This window comes from Propithecus coquereli, unplaced genomic scaffold, assembly GCF_000956105.1.
Source record: "Propithecus coquereli isolate 6110/MARCELLA unplaced genomic scaffold, Pcoq_1.0 Scaffold165, whole genome shotgun sequence".
NCBI lineage: Eukaryota > Metazoa > Chordata > Mammalia > Primates > Indriidae > Propithecus > Propithecus coquereli.
Genome location: NW_012141080.1, coordinates 4,537,150 through 4,559,020, shown reverse-complemented (window position 1 = coordinate 4,559,020; position 21,871 = coordinate 4,537,150). Strand labels below are relative to the sequence as shown.

The 21,871-nt window shown below is 40.9% G+C and overlaps 1 protein-coding gene across 1 annotated transcript in view; it reads right to left on the bottom strand.

Moving 5' to 3' along the window:
• WWOX (WW domain containing oxidoreductase) overlaps positions 1 to 21,871 on the bottom strand; it is a 969,168-nt gene that overhangs the window by 668,288 nt on the left and 279,009 nt on the right. Inside the window, exons 7-8 of the mRNA XM_012641578.1 lie at positions 19,958 to 20,143; positions 13,990 to 14,254 (exon numbers count right to left, since the gene is read on the bottom strand). Coding sequence (XP_012497032.1) covers positions 13,990 to 14,254; positions 19,958 to 20,143 — 451 coding nt within the window. The remainder of the gene's footprint in view (positions 1 to 13,989; positions 14,255 to 19,957; positions 20,144 to 21,871) is intronic.

Here is a 21,871-nt window from a genome sequence, read left to right as displayed (position 1 = left end):
AAGGAACCCTATATATTCCCCTATTCATGCACAAGAAATATGACAGCTCCTTCCTAATATTTGGCATAGAAAGAACAAAAAGGAGAACAAAACTGCATTATTTTCATGATTGGGCATACTCCAGAACCTAATTCTTTTGAAATATGTTGTAGTGTTTTTTCTCTTTTAAACATCTTCTTAATGTCTTTCTTGTAGGAAATCTGGTCAGGGTTAATGTTGAGTTTTCGGACACGTTCATTTGCTTACTTGGACTTTCATCGTTACAAATGACACGCACAGCACACACAAAAGCCAACAAGAGATATTATGTTCCAAGAAGAAGAAAAAGACTTACTGCATTCACCTGCCTAGAAATATTAAAATATAGAAAAAATTTTAAGTTCTCAGATTTTACAGGTTTTTTTTTTTCTTTCTTTTAAAGAGTGAGAATACTAAGAAAACATTATGCAGGTCTCAGTAGTTGATATACAGTATTTTTTTTGGATCTAGCAAATATACTTTTTATAACTTTTCTCTGAAAGAAGGAACTTTCTAGCTCAGATTACTTGGACACTCTTACTGTTTATTCTTTCCTTTTTTGAGCAGTCAGAAGAGATTTCTCTCAGTACTTCAAATAAATAAGATCTCCAGCTGAACAAACACCATACATTCTCCTGGATTACTTTGGCTTCTTAAAGAATATTTCACTTTCTTTTTTCAAAATGTAAATGATTAAAGAGACCCCATCATATGAAACTCAAGGATGAAATGTTTAAAGTGGTTCAGATTCTATACAAGGTGGTATGTGAAGAAGCAAAAAACCCCAGCTTGGTAAAAGAGTTGGATATTTCACAGGGGAAATGTGAATATTACTAAATACGATACTTTATTTATGATATATTTTAACAGGGGTGTGGCTTTATGACATGAAAACCAAACTTTAGCATTCAAAATCAACCTCAACCATATTATCTAACAATGCCAAAATAAAAGATTTTTTTTTCTTTTTTAGCTCCGTATTTAAAAAAAAAAAAGCCTAAAAAAAAACAATAACAATGACAACAAATCCTAGAGATTATACGTAGTTTGAATCTTCTACAGGGGCTTTGAAATGATTGGCCAGCCTCACCTAGCTTTATGGCTTAAAGAATGTTCAGGGTTTCTGGCCAGTCTTGGAAAATCAAATCTAAATTCGGCAACACATGTTTTTTAAAAAGAAAATTTGGGCTATCAACTAACATGGGTCCCCTCTACTAAAGCAGCAATGAAAGCATGAAAACAAATACTTGACTTTAAGAAACATCATCCACACGTTTCTTTATTCTTCTCATAAGCTTTTTTATTAAAGGAACTAAATCTTATCTCCCATCATGAGACAGAAATGCATAAATAGACATTTTTTAAAATGGGTGCATTCGGTACCTCTCTCAGCCCAGGAAGAGGGAAGATGAGAAGGATGAAGAAAGGATGCAAACGGGAAGACAAAATTATCAATAAAGCACACCAGGGCTTCAGGCCAAGAAAAATCATCCAGGCCTACGAGTAAATCTGCCACCACCTAGCAGTGCCACCAAAAGGCACCGCAGTACAAAACAAAACCCAACTCGCGGAGTGTGGCTGGCAGCTCCCAAGGATCCCTGCCTCCCAGTACTCATGCCACTGCGAAACCCTCTCCCCTTAAACGTGGATCAGATCCAGTGACTCGCTTCTAACAAAAAGAATATGGCAAAAGCACGAGATGTCACCTCTGTGGCTAGGTTATACAGGACTGTGACTTTCGTCTTACTAGTGGATTCTATTTCCTCGTTGGCTTATGCGCTGCGGTCAAGGCAGCTGCCATGCTGGAGAGCCCGACATGGCGAGCAAACAAAGTCCTCAATCTGCTGGGCTGTAAGAACTAAGTCCCACCAACAACCACGTGGCTTGGGAGCAGATACCTCCCCAGTAGAGCCTTGAGATGACTTGGGCCCAGATGACGCCTCCATGGTAGCCTGCAAGACCCTAAAGCAGTTGGCCCAGTTAAGCTATGCCTGGGTTTCTAATGCACAGAAACTGTGAAATAATAAATACGTATTATTTCACGCCACCAAATTTTGGGGTAATGTGTTATGCAGCGACAGATAACCTATACATAGAGTCATTAATTTCTCTCTTTCTATTTTGCTTAATGTGCCCCTTATGAATTATTGTGGTCCCTTTGTTAACTTCACCAGAATGAGCCAAGGTGACTATGTACTCACAGGCCAGTATCTCGAAGCCTGGAATGAGGGCAGGTAAGGAGCAGGGCCATTGTACTAGTACTTCTAATAGTTTCTGCCGCTTCCCCAGGCTGCTAATAGCTTAGAACAAAGTTTGCCTTCTCCAGGCCCTCCCTCCGACTACCCAGCAACAGCTGTAGCGGTTCACGAAATGAAACCTTGAATTTTTTTTTCTTTCTCAAGTAAATGTTCACTTTTTTGCTTCCTTTGGCCTCTCAGTAATTTCTGATTTGTTATCAATTACTTTTTGGAACAAGAGAACATAACAGGAGACATGTAGATATGCACACATGCGCATATGTGCAGTTGGAATTAATTACAAATACACTTTCACCCCTGATAAATATGGATTTGATTCTATCTCCACCACTTACTAGCTAAGTGATCTAAGACAGTTTACTCAGCACTTCTAAACTTCAGTTTCCTTGTCTGTAAAAGGAGGAAAACAATTTTCTTGAACTCCCACAATCATTGTGATGATGAAATATGTTGCTTCACAGAGATTTACTAATTTATACCAAATGCTCAAGAAATAATTCATTATCATAGTATTAAAATGTTGGCACTATCATTGGAATTGGAGTAAATGTACACAGTTAAGTTCCAGTTGCCTTTGCAATTTTGGAAAATCTATCCACCAATGTCCCCCTCCAAGACTACATAACAAACGTGAACGGGGCCAGATTTTTATAAATACTCAGGCTATTTGTTTCAAAAAACAAGAAATAATTCAGACATTTCTAAAGAACTTATTTTCTGCAAGGAACTGCACTGGGTAGAGCACAAAGAAGAACAGATGAGACATCTTCCCATCATGATCTTCCAGTATAGCAACGAAATGCACAAGGCATAGCATAATACATCTAAAATTAAGTGTAAACCTGGCATTATAATCAATGATCACCAAATAATGTGAAAAATACATAATATATAATTTTGATAAGGCAACAATGAACAATTATAATAATAATTATAATATCGATAATGGTAATAGCAGTAGTGAAATCATCACGAAAACACTTCCTGACTGAGTTCCTATGATGTGGCAGAAATTCTTCCAAGTGCTTTGCAGGCCTTCCTGCCTTCTGTCCTCACAGTAACTGCCTGGGGCCGGCAGCTTCTGATGTTGCAGCCAAGGCAGGCAAAGGGCAGAGCCTGTGGGAAGTTGACCAAGCGCAGGAAGAAGGCAAGGGCGAGTGGCAAAATTTAGCATTTGAATCCATGATCTCCTCACTCAAAAGCCCATACTCTTTCCACACATCCTCTCTAATATTCACAAAGTGCTTTATAGATTACAAAAGACTCTCCAAGTACACAGTCTCAATGACCTATTTGATCATTTTCCCTTAAAATGATACTTTCCTAACTAGTTTCATGCATGATCCCTACGAATACCTTCTCATCACAACAAAGGAGGAAAAAGCTGTCAATACTATCAGCATTATCTATTTTGCTGTCAGCCTCTGCCAATCCCAAAGAAGCAAAACAAGCCCAGTTATCAGTCCACATAGGAATAGCTGCCCATTCAATTATTTTGGCCAAATTACCCAGCCTATTTTCCCAAGCAAAGCAAAGGGTACGCTTATCGAAAACATTAGTAGGGCTGGCGGCAGTGGCTCACGCCTATAACCCCAATACTTTGAGAGGCCGAGGCCAGAAGATTGCCTGAGTCCAGGAGTTCAAAGCTGTAGTGAGTTATGATTGTACCGCTGCACTCCAGCCTGGGCAACAGAGCAAGAGCCTGTCTCTAAAAAAGAAAAAAAACATTAGTAAAGCTGCTTCCTTATTTGTTTTGTGTTCTAACTGAAGGTGATCATCTTATTTACTTTTGTGAAGATAAAATTGGTGAAAACAATTACTCAGATTAATTAAAGGTATTTCCCAGCCTGAAGTCTTAGAGGCTCCTTCCTTCATTTCTATGCTTCTCGTCTAGTCTATCTCCCCCAACACAGGTCGCCCTGAGGACGGGGACCTTGTTCAGCATTCTGTCCCTAGCAGAGGGCCTGGCAGATGATAGATGCTCATAACACCTGCTGAATGAATGAATGTACGCACATCAAAAAGACCTTGTGCCAAGCTGCTCATGGCCCACACGTGAATTTATTCAGGTAAGAGCTGGGCTTCCAGGACATTTCCCCTCTTTACTCACTAATGTCCCAAATCCTTTCTGGAGGTAGATGAGGGTGTCATTTTTATAAAGGGCACTGGCTGAAATTATTGCTTGCAAGAAAAAAAACAATCTCATGCTAGGTCACATATACCTGATTCAACCCCGTATCATTTTGTTTCCCTTCACTGCACTGTGGGTGTGTGTCTACAAAGGTCTGCATTTTACAGACGAGCTCACCTAGCCGACTACTCAATTAACTGAGATGCACTTAGTTTTACTGTAGGTTTGCAACCTGGGATCCAAAATATGCAAAGAATTACAGAGCCGAAGTGGCCCCCCTGGGGTGTTGTTCTAGGGCAGTCTCCCCCAAGTATGAGCCCACCATTTCCAACAACAATAAAGACAGCGATGGTAATGAGTTTCCCCTGAAGTTGGATATATTCAATTGAAATGACTGCTCTTTGTCCCACCATTGTGGCCTGCCTACAATTTTTGGCATTAAAACACCCATTCTCTTAGGTTTGTTTTTCAGCCAAAGTTGTTGGTGGAATAAAAAGTCTGTGGGACTGTGTTAGTCTCCCCTCTTCTAAGAGATGGGGTCTCAGCCTGTTCCCTAAACAGTGGTGTGATCACAGCTCACTGCAGCCTTCAACTCCTGGGCTCAAGCAATCCTCCCAATCTTACTGCTTCAGCTTCCTGAGTAGCTGGGACTCCAGGCATGAGTCACCACACCTGGCTAATGTTTTCTGTATTTTTAGAGACAAAGTTTCACTATGTTGCCCAGGCTGGTCTCGAACTCCTGGCCTCAAGCGATTCTCCCACCTCAGCCTCCTAAGTAGTCTCCCTTTTTTATTTCCTTCTAAATTAAACTGTTCTAGAAACCCATGGGGCAATTAATCTTGGTTAACTGGCTCATTTGACAGATAGAAAACTGAAGCCCAGAGAGAGAAAGTGACTTGCTCAGAGATGCACAGTTGTTTAATTAGAGCAAACTCTAAAATTACATTAGATGAGATGAGCTATAAAGAAGTGAACCCATGAAAACGTAGCCTGGCACTTAGTTGGCTCTCATGTAAGGTGGGGACATGTTCCCAGCAGATTTTCAAAGTATTCATTTATCTTAGTTAATAAGAAAGGCGGGCGGGGGTGGCGGGGGAGGTCTTCAGTTTCTGAAGAATTCAGAGCACCAGGTTTGAGCCCTCTTTGTTTTTGCTAGGAAAACATTACCTTACACCTCACGGGGAAAAATCAACATGTCCAGTGAGTTATACAAAAATCAATGTTCATAGAAGAAACATTCCAGAAACATCGTCATGGGGCAACACAAACTCCTGGCATTGGTTTAATCACGCTGGCCTCTAATATCTAAACTGCGTTGCAGCCAAAAATCACTGGAAAGAAGTATGAAATTGGAGAAAAGGAAACTGAAAGAGAGGAGGATCAAAGAAGGCACCGCAAACTTTTAAAAAAAAAAAAAAAGCAATCAAAGAGCTAGAGAGAAAGTTATAAAGAGGCAGTGCATTACCACAATGCCAATGGGTACACAGAAGAAAAGGAAACGGGGAAGATAAAATAGGGGAATTTCAAATCTTGGTTAAGTGTTCATTAAGTAATTTGTCACACATATTAAGGCCAGATAGTCACTTTTTCCCCTCTCGGGTGCTCATTCAGGAACAAAAGCTGAGCCAGACCGAAAACACTATAAAGCAAGGCAGAAAAAATACAGTGATGAGGTGTCACAGCCGCACAAAGGCGGGTATGTTTTCCTTCTCTTTGTTTTTAACAAGAACGTGGCCAATCTTAGCTCCAAGCTAAGGTGTGCTGTTGATGCTGGTAAAACAGGCAGCCCGGAGGGGTTAAAATCTGCCCGAGGAAGCCCACGGAGTCCTGCTCACCGTTGTGCGACTTGCCTCAGTGGTTCCCGAGGCTTGTCCATATGGGGTTTTAATGCTCAGTGTTCCCAGGGAGAATGAGACCTTCTGTGACAGACCCAGAGCCATCGTTAGCAGAACAGGCATCTATAAACAACGGGAAGAGAGGCAACCCTTGGCTTGCGAGATAAGCCAGGCGCAGAAAGACAGATACTTCTGATCTCACTTGTGTGTCGAATCTAAATCAGCTGAACTCACAGAAGAAGGGAGCGGAATGGCAGCTGCCAGGGGCAGTGCGTGGGGAGATGTTGGTCAAAGGATCCAAAGTTTCAGTTGGACAGGATGCATAAGTTCCGGAGATCTATCGTACGGCACGGTGAATACAGTTAACAGTCATGTACTATATACTTGAACATTGTTAAGAGAGTAGATCATAAAGTTCTCACCACACACGTGGAAACAGATACCTATGTGAGGTGATGGACATGTTAATTAGCTTTGTTATTTTAATCATTTCACAATGCATATGTATATCAAAACATCACATTGGACACCATAAATATATATAATTTTTTTGTCAATTATACTTCAATAAAGCTGCGAAAAATAATAGTGATAATGATAATAATAAAAGTTTATTGAGTCTCAAGCATGTTTTAAACGAACACTCACGATCTTTAATTCTCACCATAAGCCAATAATAATAATACCAATCAACATTTATTGAGCATCTAGCACATCCCAAATGCTAGAGTTCATGATGTCCTTTAATTCTCAACACGAGCCCATGAGATGGGTATAACATCCCAATTTTACACGTGAATCTTAATCAAGTTATGAAACTTGTCTAGGAGTTAGGATGGGATGAAGCTGGGGTTTGACCCGAGAGCTGTCTAGCTCTAAAGCTCACCCTTGCTCTCCTGCGCCTTGCAGCTCTCTCCTTACGTATGTTCCCTCCATACAGGTGCCTCTGGGTAGACCCCTTACATAGCACTTGATCCGGAACCTGGGAGGCCTTGGGTCCTCGCTGTGTGGTCCGGGTGGCCCTTAGCCTTATCATTTCTTTATTTACACATTCTGGACTGCAACCCATGCCCACCCCAGAGAGGCATATGACAAAGAAGGGATTAAGGACTGCCATCTATTAAGCACCTGCGCATCTTGCAACTATCCATTTACAAATGTTTACTGAGCATTTACTGTATGGATAAGGAAGACAGTAATGGAGAGGCAAAAACACCATTTTCAAGAGAGGGGGAGACAGACATTAAATAAGAAACTGCAGAAATTATCTTTTTAAATTACAGTCATGCTAAAAGCTACAAAGGAGAAATTCGGAGGGCCTTTCATGCACTCACTCAGCACACATCTGTGGAGAGCTGCTAGAATCAAATTGCGCTGGCTCATATGAGAGAACGTGATGGAGACCTTGATCTAATCTGAGACATCAAAAACGCTTCCTTGAGGTGTGATGTTTGCACTGAGCACTGAAAGTAACTACGAGGAGGGGAAGAGTGTTCTAGACTGAAGAACAATATGTGTCCAAACCCTGAGGAAGAAAGGAACATGGGGCTAGAAGTGGCTTCAGGTAAGGCTGGCCAAGTGGATGGGGACCAGATAAGGCAGGTGACTTCTGCCTAATTTGCGCTTGCTCTCACAACCACCCTAAAAAGTAGATTGCATTCCCATTTGACACATGAGAAAACCACGTGGACACCTGTTCAATGGTGCCTGCTCAAAGCCATTACCCCATCTTTTCCTTGCCATCAGAACTTGCCTCCCACCCTTGAGACTCCAAATGCCAGTTATTGCACTTTCCTAGTCCCCTTATACCTAGGATATTAATAGGTGACTCAATCCTGGGATTGAGGATTTGAGGGGAAGTTGACTCAGGAGGACAGTTCTGAGACAGAATGTTTTCCTTTTTGATAAAAGAGGGAGGTGGTGAAAGAAAGAGCTTCACCCTTCCCATCCTACCTTCAGATCTTTCATGTAGGACGCAATGGTAGGTGCTGCTGCAGCCATCCTGTAAGCATGAGGGGAAAGCCAAGAGCATCACAAAGGAGCTGCCCATCTAGTAGCCAAACTCACCCCTGGCTGCCTCGGCTCCTCTCAATATATGTGAAAAACCTCTATAATTCCAACCATCTTTAAGAGGGAATTATTAACCCATGGCCCAAAGTATCTGAATCAGTATGGAAAATAAGTCTTAGAAAGGCCAAACCATTTCAAAATTATACAACTAAAAAGTGTGTGGTCGGGGAAAGGGGAGGCTGAATGTGAATACAGGCCTAGTGATTCCAAACCCTTCGCTCTTTTCCAACCTGCTATATCCATTGGCTTCTGGACTAAGCAAACACTGTTAACTTTAAAGCTCTGGACAGAACTGAGAGACGGCTAATAAAACCAATGCTAGTGATAACCCTGGACAGTAAGAAGAATGTTTGAGGCTGCGGGAAGGCGGCCTCAGTGGGAAGGCGGCCTCAGCGGGAAGAAGAGGCGCCCAGCCAGCAGGTCCTTCTGTGGGGGCCACTGCCGGAAAGCTTGAGTGCGGCGCAGCCACAGAAGGGTCCTAAGAGTCTGATTTCCTAACGTACGTGGACTGGCAAGAGCAAGGCAGCCAGAAAACTCAACCCTCATTTGGGAGTCTCTAAACTAATGTTTAGATTAGTAAAAAATATGCTGAAATTTCCGCTTTGAAAATAGTATTTTCTTCTCCAAAAAGAAAGAAGTCCCTGCTTTCTACTCCCTGTGCCTTGTGTGTGATATGCCAATGCACCGGTAAAGATTCCGACGGGGGGTTTTATCCTTGATGGGACCCACAGTGTAGTCAGCTGCAGGTATTTAAAGGGAGAAAGGGGGAGAAGTATTTTTCTAAAATACTAATTTAAAGAACAAATCAACATCTATTATCTCCTTCATTATGTTTTAAATTGTACAACTATAAATCACCCTGCAGCAGGTTATTCAAGGGCAGAATTACCCCGTTTGGCTTTCATGAAGGTTAGAAGAATGACATCTTGTGCTTTTGCTAGTTGTAATTTATAACTTTGCAACAGAACCAGCGTTGCAGGCCCATCCATTAGCAGGGGAGCTGCACATCTGTTAAAACTCAGCACAATGACTGGCTTTGCACGGTCACAGGAAACGTAATCCAATCGTTTCAGAAGTTCTATAAACTCGAGCCATTTTTTAATGTAAAATGATTTGAAAATGCAGTTCCCTAAAACATCTGCTAAGCTCTTGCTACCCTAACACATGATATTCTTTCTACTGTTACCTGCCAACACAAATATTTGGTTGCACAAAACACCCCAAGAGGCACGTGACTGTGCTCAGCTTCAAATTTACATACTGATCCACAAAGGACTGGCTTGGACCTAGGAACTCTGGCGAAGAAGTTGTTTACCAGAACTGAAAGCTTCTGTGGGGGGCGGGGGGGAAGGCAGGGGGCTAATTTCATGAAGGTGCTGTCAAACATTTTAAGAAGGCAACATAACTGCACAACTAGATATATATGGCAGGGGCACGAGGCTGCATTTGACAAAGTAAATGTCCCTGGGAGAAGCTAAAGAAGGTTGTGAAGGCTGGAATACCATTTTCTTAAACAAGCTGGGTGAGCTCTCTGTGCTTTTCAACTGTCCAATAAAGATCGTAGTTCTGAGACTGCAGAACTGCTGTGATAAGTTAATGAAAACACAAACGGTGATATGTGAAGCATCCCGGTATCTGGCCTGAACTGCCAATTTGCATCTTTCTTTGGATTGTGGTAGAATCCTAAAGTCATCACATACAGCAACGATTGCAAACAGCCAAAATTACTCTTGAACATTTCTTATGTCACCAGATAGTACGGTGCCTGGTTTTGTGAATTAAAATCCATAGAGCAAAATGTATATGTTATGTAAATATATTATATATACTAACCCGCAATGCATATTCATGCATGTGCAAAATATAATTTTAGGGTAACTTAATTGCATAAAATAAAGCTAGAGAGACAGGAGAGTAAACATATGATGTGCACATGATGTGACTTCATTATTAGAAAGCACTCAACAGACTTTAGTTTCCTTGAAGATGTTTTGGAAATAACTATTTGAAGAATCTTGCATCTTCTCTTGAACATTTAAAAATAAACCCATTTCCATTTTTACCTATTATTTTTATTTTATCATAAATTGGAGGGAGGGGAGACAAACGTTTCTCCTTCAGGCCCCTCAATACACTTGTCCAGTCCTCTGGATCTGTAAGAGGAACAGGGTGGCAGAGACATGGCTTTACCAGTAGGGGTCGCTGTGCTGAGAATTGATCCTATGAGTTTCTCATTAGTGATTATTATACTGCAGGCGGCCAAAATGGAAAAATTAATTAATTTCAAAGTGATAATGCATTTACAGCAACAATTAGAAATGTATAACTGTAAAAGGGCAACATTTAAAAGACAGATTACATTTAATAAAGTTGCACAAGAACATCCAATTGTAAAATTACTGATCTGCAACAATATTCCTTAAAGAGGCACTTAAAATAGCCTGACTCCATGAAGGGTGACCTAATTACTGTAACTAAAATCACCATAGTCACAGCAAGTCACAGCAAATAAAAAAGGGACGTTGATATTAGCATACTGCTGTTAAATACTTAAGGGAGCCAGCTGCAGTGGGGAAACGAAGGCAGGGCTTCTGAGCACAAGGCTGGTATGTATTTCTTGTTCCCTTGACCTCAAGCAATGGCATGTATACTCCAGCAACATGCATGTCAAAAGGAAAACGCTTTCTCCAAGGTGAAATGCAGATGGAGCTACGGAGCACAAACACAGCACAGCACCAGCCATATGGGGATGGGAGATGGCATCGGGGCTAAGCTTCTTCATCAGCACTTGGAAACCCAACCTTTACATGGAGGGGAAATGGGGATGTAACCTCATGGTGTACGTCCAAAAAGGTGTTTGCATTAAAATGTCAGAAGAGCACCCTCTGTCCAAGAAACAAATGCCTTATCATGATGGAAGCAAAGCCAAGATACCTACAGAAGGCAGCACAGAGGGTGACTTTTCCAATCAGTCCAATCTATCCTACTAGTGAAATTGACCAGCCCCAGGTCTACACTCATGCTGACTCTTCTCCTAAATATACAGAGTCCTACATGCTAATGAAAGGGAAGTGACTGGCTGTGAATCTGACAAGTAAGTTGAGAGTCCCCACTCCACCTCTTTGTAAAAAGAGTTATATGGAACCCCAATGGCTAAAAACATACCACGAAACACCTAAATATATTAATAAAGATGTTCTTAGGATTTTAATAAGAATATCAACTAAGCTACATATCCTATAGTCTTCCTAATCTATATGCTTATCTAAAAAAAAGTCCATTTGTGGGCCACCTGAGACCTTAAAAACCAGTCTTTGTTTAATCTATTTCCCAAGGCTTCTCCCAGAGAGCGTTTTTCTCTATTCCAGCCCTTGCTTTGCTATAGTCATTGAGGCCTATTTGCAAGTAGTCTCTGAGCTCTGCCGACAGGGGCACAGGTGAGAAGGGTGGGGGCCTCTCCACACTGGCCGGGGAAGGGGGAGCAATCAGAACCGAGGCCAGGCCTCTGCTATTGCTGGCACGAGCTCCAGGTATGGTGCTCACTGAGCGGCCACTATCCCCTAACTCATGGTGCTTCCTCATCTTCATGGCATGCTTCTGCCTCAGTTTTTCACTCCACACTCTGGTTTTCCACTTGGCTTGAGCCCTGACCACATTCGCCCCCACAAACAGCAACACCATGATATCGGGACACAGTTGCCTGCCCCACTCCATTTGCTGGCACTTTTCAGAATGTCTCCCGTTACGTCCAATGAGCCAATGATCCAGCCCGATTTTGCTAACTAAGCACAGTTTACATTAGATATCAGACAATAATCGACTCTTCCTCAACACACAAAAATATTTATCCCATATTTATTTTACTTATTTTATGCATTTCCCATCTTCTCCCATCTGCTCTTGTCCAGAGTCCCTGAGCCCTGGAATCAGGTGACAGAATAACAGTTTCTACTATTTTCTGTCAACAAGTCCTCATCCATTTAGATGGTGAGAAGGTTACATCCCCTTCCATCAGATTCTGTGCAGTCAGAGATCCACCTCCAAGTCTTTCCCATCACAGTTTCCTGATTAGGGACATTCCGGAAAAAGAAGAAAACAAAACTTTCTGGTATCATACAAGTGAGTTCCTTAGCTCCCACTAATGAAGAAATACAAGTGAGAAGATTCAAGACCCAAAGATTACAAAGTATGTTTGATGATTGGCCTTGTTGGTCCTGAAGGCACCAGGTCAGCAGAAAACAGGAAAGAATGCACCTCTCTCCTCTTCCTCATCCTAAATTTGAACAATTCATCGTTTCAATGGCACTAGAGCCCAGTTCAGACCCATATAACTCCTTTTCATATAAACTGATGGACCTAACAGAATCTGAGGCATAAGTAGGGTCAAAGTCACCCTGTGGAGAGCCTACTCTTATGCAATCATTGAGAGTGAAGTGATGGGGAAATTTCAGAAACCTGTTACCCACCTGCAGAGGGGTCACTCGTTTGCTTTCTAGATGTCGACTCCACCCTGCGACATGGAAAACCACTCTACATAGATCGTTTCACTCCAACTCCTCTGATCTGAAGTGTTCAGCTCTCTGACTGCGTCTGTTTATTTTGCATAAAAACCACTTGAGTGATTAAAATAAAATATGCACTTATTTTCTCCTAAGCAGTTCAAGAGATTTTTGATGGCGTTTTAAGAGTCATCCACAACATGAACGTTGAGGATGGTAGGTGGGAACGCGTGCAAGAGAAGGTGGCAGACGGCAATCAGAGGCTATGAGATCAGTTGGAGGCTGATGGTCTGACTTCTGATTACTTCTAAAGGCCAAAATGCATTTGGAGAAAGGGTAATCTCTGTGGAGTAGATGTTACGCTTGGGTAACTGGAATACTGGTGTCCATTATTACAAAAACATTTTTGAAGGCCTGTACTTTTAGAAAAGCAATCTACCAAATACATTGTGTAAGATATACATACTTCATTCAAATTACTTCCTACTAAATGTTTCGTGGAAGATGTCTCTCAATATGGTTGACAAATGACCATCAAAAATGCAAAAACTTCATATCCACCTTTATGAACACTAAACCTAAGCACAGTAGTGTGCTTCATCCAAAAGGATTTGTGTTAGGGGAAGTGAAGAATAAAGCACACTTATAGCCATTGAAGGATTTTCTGGCAGAGGTTTACACCCACTAAAGAAGAAATTAGAACATCAGACACAGGTTCTCAATGAAAACAAAGGAATCACATCTGCCGATAATTCAACGGTCACGAATCTATTAATATGTTTTTCACCTACTAACGCAAAACAGGTTTCAAGTGCTGCACTCAACAAAACAGATTTCCAAAGTTTCTGAATCAAAAAACAAGAAAATCACATCAAACAAAAACAAATCATTTCCATCAAGAATTTCAGCCATATTAAACACACGATTGGAAAACCACATCTTCTATCCAGCCCTCCGAGACGCCTTTAGAGAAACAAATTTAATCTAAAGCCCACGGAAATGGGTTCAAGAGCTCTTTCTGATGGCTTTAATGGGCCTGACAATGTTGCCCTTAGGACCAGACTCATCCTTTCGAGAGACCAGAGGGTGGAGAAGGGTGTCTGGGTTTCTCCAGGACCCATCCTGAGAGGCGCACTAACGGTGTTTATGGTGCTAGAAGACAGAAGCCGTTCACTTACCATGGACTTGGTGAAAGGCCTGGCCAAGGTAAACAGCAGCGTGTACACCCACCAGTTGCGATGAATGGAGGAGTACATCATATTTCCAGGATGCACTGCGTTGGACGTGACCCCGCGTGGGGAGAGGCGACGGTGCAGCTCATTGGAGAAGAGGACGTTGCAGAGTTTGGACCTGTTGTAAGCCAGCATGGCCCAATAGTCATTTTTTGATGGAGAAAGGCGACCAAAGTCCAATTTTCCTGAGGAATCGTTAATATCTGTAAATCTAAAAAATAGGAAATGTGACGTGAAGCAACTGAGCTCTGACCTGCCATATAGCTTTTTATTTTTATTAGAAATCCAAGGAAACTATGTAGAGACTACTGAAAACTCAATCACACATATCTTAAGACAAAGTCTCCCTTAAAAATCGACAAAGGTGATTTAACAATATCAACCAATTGGATCCAAAGATAAGACTTGTAGTAAATGCCCACACTCTTAAGTGTAGCAGCCTTAACATGCTAAACTTTCCCTGCTCCTAACATATATTTTTCAAAACCTTCAACAGGAAGTTCAAAGATAATTAAATTAAATGGAAAAGCATCTTAAATAAAGGGCTGCCGCTTTTGGAAACAGAAAGATACCACATTCCTAACCTTTGACAGGGCTTTCCCGGATTATGATGGCCAATGCTTGAGTCCTGTATGTTTTCATTTGAGCATCCAAGTAAATATAGATGAGTCTTGCTGCCTCCAAGACTCTTTTGCAGATTAAAAATTAATGATTATAAAGGGGTTATAACCTTGGTGAGGGGCCATCAATAGTCTTATACGTTTAAAAGATAAATGTAAACAAAGCCAAAATGAGTTCTGGCACAGTCTAATGTTTTTAAGTATACCCATGGCATGGACGCACACAAATCAAAGTAACTAGTTGATGTTTTATAATTGGGTCTGACGGAGTCGTTAAACACCAGCTGTTTGTTTCTCTCTCTCTTCCCTTCTCTCTCTCTCTTAAATAACAACAAAGTAGTGACTGCCCTTAAAAGAATGGTTCATCACAAACAAAAGGAATTTTCTAGACGGTCTCATCTTTGTTAAAGGACACCTCATATTTTGCTTCATTCAATTAATTGTGGGCACTGGGCAATGAGGAGGCACAATGAGAATACTCTAGAAAATGGCTATGGATATCAAAAAGCAAAGGGTAAAATGAAAATTATGGAATAATCCTATTGTTCCTTAATATTAGCAGTTCAGGTTAGGCTAAAACGAAGAAAAGTATCATAAGGGCAGATGAAATTCACATTTTAATAGAAATTAAATATCCCTTCTCCAGGACTCAGTCAGTGACATCCAATTTCTAGTGTTAAATGACATTGCTGCTCTGAAGTCATCAACAAAGCCGGTGGCCAGAGCCGTCATCAAGGGTATAGCAATGAGACCTTGAGACTAATTGTTGACTGCCTGTCTCCGAGTCCCCAGACCACAGCAAGAGCCCTACTTCCAAGCTTGATAGTTGAAGGCAGTGAAACTTAGCAGGAAATTTGAAGATTTATGGGGACCTTTTTCTGGTTGCCATCATGATTGCTGGTGGGGACCAGGGATGGCAAGTGCCCTGCAATGCAGGCAGAATCTTGCTCAACAAGATTGCCTCACTGGACACTAGCGCAGATGAAAAGCATGTGTGTAATTATCTGAGCCTAGAGCCTAACTGTGCTTTTTAAATCTATGTACAGTTTTAACATCCACTGAATTTCCAGGAGTGTAATGCGACAGCTCCGTAAATGAGGAATGAATGCACTTTGAGATTTTGTGGGTTTTTTGGGAGGGTGAGGGTTGACTCAATGTCGGTGCTACTGGAGTCTGCAATATCACACACCTGTTAACAGTTTGCACGTGTTATCGTCACACTGGAGGTGATTTATGCACAGGCACACAAATCTGATTATCTTTCCTGTGGTCCTGCCCAAGCATTTACATGTTGAAACACGTGCTACTTTGTTTTACATTTATTTTTTTCTTTACATTACAGTCAAGCTATCGTATTGAATTAAAAATATATTTCTACAGGAAAGTTCTATTATTTCAGAACTTTATTTCAACATAGTAATAAGGTGCTACAGAATAGTTGTCACAAAAAGGAGCTTCTGAGTTAAGAACCGAAGGATTCAAGCTGTGAGACATGCCTTGGCAACTCTACCTACTTAGGGTAGAAAGGAGCATCAGGGATTTAGACAATATGTCAAAGGTATGGAATAAATATAACACCCTTCACTCCCGCTTTCCACTCTTCTTTCATTAACTACTGCTAGAAACCCCTCTTGGCACATTTGTTCAGCCCAACCCAACCCAGGGACCACTTCTTCCAGGAATCTGTCCCTAACTAACTCCCCCATAGCTAGATGTCACAAGGATTTCTCGGGTGTCAGTGGAGGAGAGCGTGAAAGAAGCCATGCGAACCAGATTGAATACATGTTTCCATAGAAATTAAGTATCTACTCTCTAGGACCCAGTCCATGCCATCATTCCTAGTATTCGAAGATACTGCCACCCTTCCAAGATCAGTAACAAAACTAGCAGTGCCATCTTTGTGTTTTGTCTGTTGTCACCACACCAGATTGAAAGTCATTTTGTCACCTGGTTCCAACACTAGACTGTGAATGTGTAGAAAGACTGTAAGACTCTTGCATGTTGCCTAGTACAGGGCCTGACACACAATAGGGACTAAATACAGGATCAGAGAACTGAAGTTTGATCACGGGTTTGAAATTCCAAACCAAAGGCCAAGTTCCCCTTATTACAAAAAGCCTCGTTTCGAGTCTTGCTTGAAAGGCAAAATTCACCAGTAGGTTCAACTCTTTGTTCTTCATTAATATTTATATGTAGCGCTTTCTAATGTTTAAGGTTTTTTGTTTGTTTTGTTGTTGTTGTTGCTGCTGTTGTTTTTAGAGACAAGGGCTTGCTCTGTTGATCAGGCTGGTCTTGAACTCCTGAGCTCCAGGGCTCCTCCTGCCTCAGGCTCTGAGTAGCTGGGTCTACAGGCACAGGCCACTGTGCCCAGCGACTTTCTACTATTTAGAATTAGAGCTCCACGTTTTGGGTTTTAAGGATGACGCAGAGGTATTTCATTACTGGGGAAGAGTGGGCAGATTAAACTTCGAGAAAAGAAGTCATTCCTTCCTAGTCCCTAATCTAGAAAAAAGGCGCGCGCACACACACACACACACACACACACACACACACACACACACACGTCATAATGAGAAATTAGATGGAACAAGGTTGATAGTTTCAAGATGGAGAAGCATCAGTTCTAAATGTCAGGTGCATCCTCTGCAAACAGCCCTCCCCTATAAAGCTGACTCCTGATTTTCTTCCCCACATCCTCCTAGGCAGAAAACCCATTTTTAAGGTCTGATCAGCTTGCCCTGACAGCCCTCCAGGAAGTGGGAAGGGTAGACAAGCTGCTGGTCCCTGTGACCCAAGGCAGGCCTCCTGAAAAATGAGCATGTTCACCTCTCAGCTCAAGAGGCAGGAAAACAACTTTTCAAATGCTGCCTACTCTATTTTCAAGTTGAGAAATTTACAAAGCCAAACAATAATATCTTAATAGAATTCTCCCTTCCTAGTACATTAAAATATTAACATTTGCTCTGCGGACATTAGCATTTGCTTTTGGAGGGGACCCCCCTATCACATATTTCTATATATACCGCTCTGTTCTTTTTTTTAAACTGAGGATTTTTTTAATTCCCCAACTAAAATAATTAGGCTAGATTCTATACAGACAAAAGCTAGCATGTTCAAAGAATAGAACTGAATTTGCATCAGAAATTGTGTGTGTGTGTAGCAATTTGGCACTCAACGCAGCTGCAGCCATTTAGGGTTGTTCAGCCAGCGCTCTGCGCTTTTCATTCTATTTTAATTGTTATCTGAAATTTTTTCACAGCAAGGAAGTCAAGTTCTCATTTCAATATGATGTATTTTAGGTATGCAGAAACTCAATTCGCTTGCTCAGACTCCAGATAAGTAACTAAAACACAGTGAAGACACAGGAAGGCTAATAAATATTTTGCCTTGGGGCAGTCTAGTATAATATTTTCTGCAAACATAGGACTTTATTTTTCCCCTAACAGGGGGTCTTGACTCCAACGACGAGATTCCGCCAAGGTTTATGAAGGTAATTAGATATCAACACTTGCATTTTACAACATGGTTTAGGGCTCTGGGTTCTGAGCAAGTGCTTTCGTGGGCTGCCTGCACCAAGTATCCATGCTCGCTCTCAGCTACCAAGGGGTGCGGCACAAGCGTAATGCACAAGCCAGTTTGGGGGAAATCTGCATTTTGTAAAAATATCTTTTAATAATGTGCAAAGAATAACAGGAAAGCAGAAAACCTGTCATCACACAGGAGTGGGCCTGACAACACACTTCAGGAAGGCCCTGCCTCTAGACTGAAATGGATCTAATTCAGGACACCAAGGCCCTTCCTCCCAAATTCATCTTTTTAATGAAATTAAGTTTCAAGATCTCCAAGGTTACCATGAATTACATTGTAGTTAAGGAGAGAACAAAGACATCGCACGAAATACCATTTGAGATACAGATTTACAAAGGAAAGTGAGCAGCTGACAATTCGACATAATCTCCCATTAAATACCAGCTCATTTAAACATATCCCGCGGTGCCCTCCACATCTGGTAAACGATTGGGGCTGGCAGATTTATTTCCGGAGCTCTCTCTCCCGCCTGCCCCCGCGGTAGCCTCCCTCGCTCCTTTCCAGGGCCACTCCACTCTCTTTCTCAAACCTGGTGTGATTTGCAAAGATAAGGCTGTCCAGATTTTGTTACCACCTAATTACGAGATGTTTCATGTCTTTTAACACGGGGGAGGATTATTACTGGCATTTTCCTTTCATTTCAGCCATCATAAATTTAAAACGGTAAAAGTAAATCTATCTGCAGTGTGTCACTTATACCATAAGCCCCTGTGTTTGGGAGTGATAAAGGGTTCAAGCTAACCCTTGGCTGGTCTCTCTCTTCCAAGTCCCAGGGGTTACATTTTATGGAAGTATGATTAAAAAAATAAGCTTCATTCTGGGTCACTAAAACATTTCAGGACTTAAGATGGAGAAGGAGGAGAAAAAAATAGGCCCTAGTACATTAGTTTTTTTCCAGCTACTCTGCTAAGAATGAAAGCTCTTCCCCCTACCCCCGCAGCTCCCACCCCAAGAAAATTCGACAGAGAAATCTCCCCAACAAGTATTAAATCTACCCTCACCCAGCAAGTCCTTTGTCTTTTCCGAGTACTTCTCTTTAGACAAATAGTTGTTTACCCAACTCCAGAAACAAATATGCTGAAAATACGATGAAATTTTCAAATGTCTTTTTAGTCAATTGAATATTCTCCTAATGGTAATAGAAAAGAAGTGCCATCTGATGTTTTAATTGAAATTTTAACCAAAAGAGGCATGGCCAGATTTCTAATATGCTCTAACTACAGTACTTCCCTTTCTACAATTACACAGTTAATGTCTGCATTGAATTCCCTAATTTCTCATTATAAAACAATTGGATTTCATCTCGCAGTCTTTAATTGCATTGTTTCTCCTGCTAGAATAACTGCACATTCTTCTTGGTAAGATGTTGAAGTTGTTGAATTACAAATCAATAAAGGTCACGCCATTCAGATTTAATCAATTATTATTCCATCTCCAAGCTAAATCAATGAGGAGCTCGAAGTATAGTTGTAAAAACAATCTACATTGCTATAGACAGTCTCCCCCAAACAATCCCCCACAATCACACAGACACACAAAAAAGACCGGAAAAACTGAAGGCAGACTGGAAAAAGCAAGGTAGGTTGGGTGCACCCACACTTCTCCTAGTAGGACTAATCAAAATCATTTTCAGAAAGAGAGCCTTGCGGAAATGTTAGCTGGCACGAGAAAGGGGATGAGTGAAAAAGCATCAAATGCTAACCCACCTATGGGACTCCGAGGAGACCACAATGACACGGGCAGGGGCTGAGCGGCACAAAACATCCTGCAGGAGCTGGACGAGGTAGAAATGCCCCAGGTGATTCACCTGGAAGGTGGTCTCCAGGCCATCTTTTGTCAGGCTCCAAGGGAGAGCAAAAGCTGCTGCATTGCACACGAGCACATGAAGAGACCTGAAAAATAAAATATTTAACATTATGTGCACATAAACACTATAAAACCAAGGATAACCCATGTTCCCTCAGGTATAAACAATTCCTTCCTTGTCTTCAAGATTCCAATCATTTACAAATGGAATACCCTAGAAGGTTCCATTGTTTTGAGAGGGCAACTGTCCTGCATTGCTGCGGAACGAGAGCTTTACTAGGACACAGGACCTTCAGCGCGAAAAACCAGGACAGTGCCAGACAAACCGGAACAAGCTGGTCATCCTAGTTGGAACTCAGGTTCTACAACCTGATTAGGTCCATGCTTCCTAATTCATCCAATTGCCACCTTTTTGTCTGTAAATCAAAATAGCCCTTAAAACAGATATGAGGAATAAAGGAGAAAACATGCAGTAAAAAAGTCGGACACAGGACCCAGCACTTAGTAGGCACCAGGCAAACATATCAAAGGGGAAATACTCTGTCTGAAGACAGGCACATATTGTTTAAATACACAGTATTCCTTTTAGATGTCAGATTAAATCCACATTTCAGAAACGAGCACCTGCAGATAGATGATTGCAAGTCTGTTACAATGTTCTCTTATTTGTAAATATCGAATTTGATCATAATACAATTAACAATAAAATAAGCTGTTCATATGAATTGAAATCTTAAATTCTCATAAAGAAATTGTACTTGTCAGAAATTATCCTAATATACTAATAAGAACTGAACAATGAAATACATTCAAGGTTATCCACAGTGTTTGGAATTGCAACATAAAAGCAAAAAGTAGAAACTAAATATACAATTGGGAAATTATTAAGTAAAGTAGAATCCACATGATAAAATACTATACAGCCGTCAAAATAACAAACAAATCTAGTGACCCTGCATAAAACACTCATGTTATAAAACAAAATATAAAATATGATTGCATACAGACACACACAGATTGGGGGGGGAGAGAGAATGAGAATATGATAATGAAGGATATATAAAAATGTTAAGAGTTATTGTCTCTAGAGGCGGGTGGGCCCCAAAGTGTCTTAAATTGTCTTCTTTCTAAGTTTATCTGTATTTTCTTCATTTTTTCCATCATTAACATGTGGTATCTTTGTGATAAGAAAAAATCCAATCAAATAAATATTTTGCGGGGAAAACAAGTATTTCAGAAACTTATCTAACATATTGAATAAGAGAGAAATAGACAGGGTGGGGTTGTACAGGCAAGCTGGATTAAGATTCAAAGATCTGTATTTTTGTCTCAGTTTCAGACAAATCATCCAACAAGGTCTTTGAGCTGCTGATTTCTAACTGCAAAATGAGGGGCTGGATATTGACGGTGGTGTTTCCTCACACAGTTCAGATTCCATGGCAATGACTTGCAGGTAATATTTCCTATGTGATATAGGAAATAAAATCTTATCTATACTTTCATCTAAAAAAATTCAGTGTTCTTTTCATAGAAATTTTTCATAGATCTATCATCATCTGCCACAATCTGATCTTGTTCCCCTCCTCATGGGAGATCATAGCCTAAAAGTTGCAAGTTGCTAAAAAACAAATGTTGGTGTACAATAAAGGGGAACGTAAAGAAAAGTCTCTATAAAAATTAAAATAATCTGTTATCTAAAAAAAAGTAAAGAGAAACAAAATGGCAAATATATGCAATGATATATAGGCCCCATATTTTTGCTATATAAAGAGTTCTTACAAATTAATAGGAGAAACACATTCTAAGAATCTAAT